The sequence below is a fragment of the Tetrao urogallus genome (assembly GCF_951394365.1).
Source record: "Tetrao urogallus genome assembly, chromosome: 15".
NCBI classification, from domain to species: Eukaryota; Metazoa; Chordata; class Aves; order Galliformes; family Phasianidae; genus Tetrao; species Tetrao urogallus.
This window is the reverse complement of record NC_136828.1, coordinates 13881034-13886950: the sequence shown is the minus strand read 5'-3', so window position 1 is coordinate 13886950 and position 5917 is coordinate 13881034. Positions and strand designations below refer to the sequence as shown.

At 51.9% G+C, this 5917-nt stretch overlaps 1 protein-coding gene across 1 annotated transcript in view; it reads left to right on the top strand.

The window, feature by feature from the left end:
* Window positions 1-494: 494 nt before the first annotated feature.
* The window catches only part of BRI3 (brain protein I3), a gene marked incomplete at both ends in the record, with an annotated part of 7047 nt that continues 1624 nt past the window's right edge, over window positions 495-5917 (top strand). Inside the window, 3 exon segments of the mRNA XM_079543145.1 lie at window positions 495-593; window positions 595-661; window positions 1700-1814. Coding sequence (XP_079399271.1) covers window positions 495-593; window positions 595-661; window positions 1700-1814 — 281 coding nt within the window.

Sequence of the window (5917 nt, the reverse complement as noted above, 5' to 3'; positions counted from 1 at the left end):
CCGCACCGCATCGCATTGCAATTGTGCTTTTCGCTTTTCCTGCAAGAGCCCCTGCGACGCGCGGTAGGCGGGAGGTGCCGATGCCCGGTACCCGGTGCTCGGTACCCGGTGCCATACGGAGGAGCCCCGCCCGTCTCCGTGCCGCGGCCCCTTTAAGGCGGCGCCTCGGAGTCACCCGCGCCGCTGGGAAGCGGAGTCACGTGGGGCGCAGTCTTGTGACCGGCCGCGCGCTCGGCAGCCGGGGCCGCCCGCCCTCCCTCCCTCCCTCCCGCGGCGGGGCGCACGGCGCAGGGCAGGGGCCGCCCGCCCGCCAGGGGCCGCTCCGCCTCCCCCCGCCCGCCGCGCCGCCGCCTCGGGGGAACTCGCGCCGCTGCCGCCGAGCTCCGGCGCCCCCGGGCGGGGCGGAGGGCGGCGCCCGGCAAGTTGGGCGCCGAGGCGAGGGCGCCGCTTCCTCCTCGCCCCGCCGGCGGTCGCAGCTGCGCTCCGCGCTCAGCATGGACAGCAAGCCGCTGCTGCAGGAGCGGCCGCCCGCCTACAGCCCCGCCGCGCCGGGCGCGGGCTACGACTACGGGCAGAGCAACTACGGCGCCATCCCCCGCCCCGCAGCCCGGCTTCCAGCCGCCCCCGCCGTACCCTTACCCGGGCGCCGCGGCCGCCGCAGGTGGGTGCGAGGCGGGGCCGGGAGCCTCGGGAAGGGCCGCGGGCCGTGGCCGGTGCCGCCTGCCGGCTCCGTGCGCCCGGGAGCGGCGGCGCGGCTCCTCCGCGGAAATACGAGCGGGCGGAAACGACCCGGCGCGACTCGCGACGCGCCCTGCCTCGCGTCGTTTTTTTCGGGCCCCCTTCGGTTCCTCTGGCGGGCTGCGGCTCGGTTCCTCACGGGGTCGGCGAGTCCCGGCAGGAGCGGGCGGCGCTGAGGAGCCCTCGGGCACGGGGCGGCTCTTACCGCGCCTCGCGGCGGCCTCCTGCGGGGTGGGGCGGCTGGCGGTCGTGCTTTGCCGCACCGAGCTGCGGGGAACGGCCGGTGGGTAACGCCGTTCGGGACGGGTCCGAGCCGGGCTGCCTCAGTCGGGACAGATTGCGCTGGGGAAAGTGCGTCTCAACTTGTGGCTGCGCCTGCCCGTCCCGTCGGATAGCCCTGATTTCTTCGTTTTTAGCGTTAATGTGGTAATAACGTAGCCTTCTAACTACAGTTCAGATAACGCGTTTGCTCACTAAGAATGCAGATTTTCTGCAAGGATTTTCGTTCTGTGCCGTGCTGCCCTTCTGCTGCTGTGCTGTCCTCCCACTTTTGCAGCCATAACCTTTTGGGAGCCAGAGCAGGGTTTGTTCTGTGTCCCCCGCTTTGTTTCTGGAGTGAGATGTTGCTGACACTTGACGTCCAGAACTGAAATCCACAGTCCTCACTTGTTCAAGCTGTTTTTCCCTGCTGTTCCAACAGCGCTGACCCAAACTCAGAGTTAATTATTAGCTGAATGCCCTTTTTAGATGGTTAAATTGTACTAGATACTTGGATTCATGAAGTGGTTTTCTTGCTGCGTTTGCTGATACTTTTGTTTCAGCCCTGATTTTGGTGGACTTGTACAGTGCTTTGCCAAGACGTGTCTGCCTTCATTCCACGTTCCCTTTCCATACCTTCTACCAAGTTATCGTTGTCCCCCATGCCTTGCGTGCAGTGATTCAGCTCTGGTTTTTATTTTAGGCTATGCTGTTCCTCCGCCGGCCTCGCAGCCGAACTACTCGAGCACATACACCATCATTCAGCAGCCTGCTGCCACCACCTCTGTTGTTGTAGTTGGAGGCTGTCCCGCCTGCAGGTAAAACCCTCTTCCACTTGAGAGATTAACTGCCGTGGGTTTTATGTTTGAGATGAGAAGTGTCTGTATAATTGCTTGGTTTTCTGTTTGTGTATTAGAATGGAGCTAACTAAAAAAGCACTGAAGTTTTGCAGTGCTTTAATGCGATACATCCTAGTGGGCTCCAGACGACTGCTGTAATTGGTACAATAGGCTTCTTGCAAACGTGAATCTGTTCTGTATGGAGGAGGAAGATCTGCAAGCTGTGTTCTTAATGAAAAGGAAGTTCAGTGATGGATGCAGAGGCTGGGTTGTCTGGAGAAGGGGTGCCAGGAAGTTCTTTCTGCTGCACTTGTGACCACTGCAAGTGAGGAGCGTGACTTCATTGTGAAATGCTGTGGTTTCTGACCGTGGTACTTCTGTTCTCCAGCAGTGCCTGCGCTGAATCTCCTCGTTCCCCAGCCCAGGCTGCACAGAGCCAAGCAGGGCAACAGGCAGTATTGAGTGGAGCATCAGTACTGTTGAGTTTGGAAGTTCTCTTACTTTAGAAGTGCCTTTACTGTAGAAGTAAGGAAGAGTAATCGATGTGGTTCCAAGTGTTGACCTGACAAAGTGGTGAAAACCAGAAAAAGAGCAGTCAGCTATTAGTTGGGATTGCAGTGAAAGGACAACTTCAGAGATCAACAGCCGTAAAAGAAATGATCTAAGAAAAAAGGAAAAGGAAGAAGGCAGGCATAACAGTAGTGTTATGAGTCTGCATGGTTCCTTTGCACTTCTCAGCTCTGCTCATCCCAGGATATTGACTAATGGGTGAAGGCAGCCTGGTTGCTGCTGGTGCAGCTGAGGCATTTATGTGCCTGGCCAGCCCCAACTCAATCAGAGTCCTGCTTCTGCTAGAATGTATCAGAACTGCCCTTCTGGTGTCTTATGAAAAGGTGATCTTTCTCTGCAAGTCTGAGCCTTCTCTGTCTGGTCCATTTCAAAACATGTAGGAAGCAGACTTGTTGGAGTAGCTTAAACAGCATCAGGTTTCAGTGTGACAGATATGATGGAGATGGCTGTGATGGCACAGGCTGTGTCACATGCCTTTTGGTTTTGTTAAAACTGCTGTCCATTGGAGAGTCAGCACCTGCCTGCTGAAATCCCACTAGTTAAGGCTGAGAATCCTGTGCCAGCTGGAGCTCTTAATCTAGAAGATGTGTGTTTTAAATAAACAGTGAGGGAAAGTAGCCTGAGCTGTGAGCAGTGTGGTCAGTCCTGCTGCTGGAGTCCTTCCACTAATGCTGGATGTTTATGTGCCCAGCCAGGAGACAGAAGAGATGTTATGCCTTGCTTGGTAAGGCAGGCAGTGGGTTGTGCAGACCTTGCCCGAAACCCAAGAAATCTGAAAAAAATGAATATGGGAGCATCTTCTGTGATGAGTCGGGGTTGTATACTGCTGGTATCTTTAGGGTTTCTTTATTTTTCTTGTAGTGATCCTGAGATGCTGTAGGAGATTCTTTTGAAAGAGTAATTTGCCAAGAAAGTTTCTGTGCCTAGGGTCCTTTTAGCCAAATCTGGGGAAATGAGCGAGTCTGAATATTTGTAAGGCATTCTTAAGCGACCTGATTTCAATAGTTTTCTTCAGTCATCCGCCTTGTGCTGCTGGGGGCAGCCAGAGTTCTGTTCATGGCACTCCTGTGAGGCGCTGTGCTGAGCAGCTCCAACTGCAGGGCTCTCAGCACTGCTGGAGAGCTGTTGGTCGGAATCCCAAGGACCAGCGCTGAGTAACGACAGTGTCACAGTGTCGTAGCCTTTGCACAATGCTTTTCCCCAGCTGTTTAGAGGAGTCAAAGCCTCGGTGATAATACTGAGGGAAGAGAAGCACTGTTTGGTTGTGTTCTGATTAGATAAGGAGTTGATGTTGTGGTGCTGCAGCAGAAGCTGGTGGGATTTGGTGGGAAGCGTGCCGCTCCATCTGTTAGCGGGATCCTGAAGAAGCAGGCTTGGTGTTCTGGAAGGTTACACTGGCTTATTCTCTTACAGCTCAAAATCCTCTTTGACTCCTTAAGACCTTGAATGTAGTTCTAGCTCGTTTCTTGGCCTGGAAACCTATTTTATGAAGAGTGCAGCATGTAGATGCATTCTGAATGCCACACCGAACAGGATACTGAGAGGGCATTGGTAACGTAAAAAGCTGTTAATGGTGTGTAAAAAATTTTATTAAGCTACAAAGGCAGCCTTTCTGTTACTCCTCTGATTTGGTGCGCAATTATTAGAGACATTCATCTGCTTTTGAACGTGAGGAAAACTCTTTGGTTGTGGCTGTGCCAAGAATGTAACTGACACAGCTAAAGCCCACTGATGGAGTTCATGCCCTCAGAGATACAAATCGGGCTTCTGCCCTATGGCATGTGAATAGTGCTGATTGAACTAAAAACCATTTCTGATGTAAAACATTTGGTGAGGAGAAACAAGCAGTACTGCTCTGTTATTTGGACAGAGGCCATCTCATCACAGTCACAGGTGACTTTGGAAGTATCATCCTATGGTGGCTAGCTGGCGATCTTCAGGCTCCATTTGTCCTGTGAATTAAGAGAAATGAATATGTACAAGCATCTTCAGAAGTTTCCTCTGGAGATAGGCAGCAGTGTCCCTGGTCACCATGTTAATGCCTTTTGAAATGCCGGCTTGCTCTCTGAAGCACTGGTGTCTCTGAGGGGTGACTCTCCTGTCTTGTGATCTGTCCCTCTTGCCTGCAGTTCTTCATTAGACAGATCATCCTCATTCATCCTTGGTCAGCGTTGCTTTCTAATTACAGACTTCAGCCTTGCTGCGTGTGCTGTCTTTGTGTCATTCAGAAGGCTGGGCTGGCTGTAGTGCTGTTGGCCCAGTGTGAGCTCTTCCTCCAACCCAGCCCTGACGTACAGAGGATCAAACTGAGGTGCAGAACGCTGTCGCTTTTACTGCAGGAAGCTGACATGTAAGGATTGGCAAAGTCTGGCTTTGAAACTAGGAACTATCTTATGTTCCCAAGAACAGTTTGAGTCATTACAGCCTGAGGTTCAACCATGTCATTGTCTTTTTAGCTTGCAGATGGCAGTTCAGCAGCTTCCCTTCAGGTTGCCTCCATTTTCTTTTTCCCTGTCTTTTGGTGGTGGGGTTACAAACTGCAGTGGGGTATTTGCTTTCCTGTTGCTTGACAGAACATGAATCTATTTAAAAATTGTGAAAGCATTCCTTTTCCTGAAGTTTGCAGTGGGGTTCTTCCAGAACCTGGGGCAGAACTGTGGTTGGCCCTGGTGGGTTTTGATGTTCCTATTTAATGAGTTCTCAGTTGTTTGAAGGAAAGGATGAGGGGAAAATACATAGCTTCTGGATTGTAGTGGTTTTGTCTTCTGACAGCTATAAAGCACCTCCTTGAGAATGGTTATGGTGGGTTCCAGATAGTAATAATACTGGAAGTTCTGCTGGGATTGGAGAATGAGACAGCTGTGAATAAATCCTCACTTATTCTCACATCTCTTGGAGCCTTCTTCCTGCCAGACTGTGGGGCTTGGCTTGTTTGGTTCTGACTTGCTAAAGGAGTAGATTCTGAGATTTTGTTGGTTTTGTTTTTAAAATTCAACTAGGTGCATCGCTGCTCAGAGCACATTCTAGGAAAATTGCACTGCAGTGCTAAACTCCTTCAAAATCTCAGTCTTCTGGTTTCACTTTGGTTATTTCAATCACAGGTGCTGTGTGTGATTTGATAGAAGCTCTTTCAGGTACAGGGTTTCCGTGGTTGTTCAGAATAAATCTATTTAAATGTTAACTAAACGTTCCATTTATAATTGCACAATATGTGTCAGCTGAATATCCCAGGAAGCAGAAGGATGTAGCTATTGATCAGATGTGCCCTCTTAAGGAAAACCTGTGGGTTTTGGTTTATGGTGGCAGGCTGAAGTGCTGCGGAGATCCTTTGGAATCTTGTGAGCAAAGGCAGCTTTGAAATAGCATTTAAAAGGCTGCTCTGAAGTGGGGCAGCTGTAATGGTGCAGCAGCTCGTGGCGCTGCTTTGTGCCACAAAGAAGATGGGCCTGTGGTGAGAATAGAAGGAGCTCCCTTCTGTAATGTGCCGCTTTCTGTGAAGGTTTGCTGCCGGG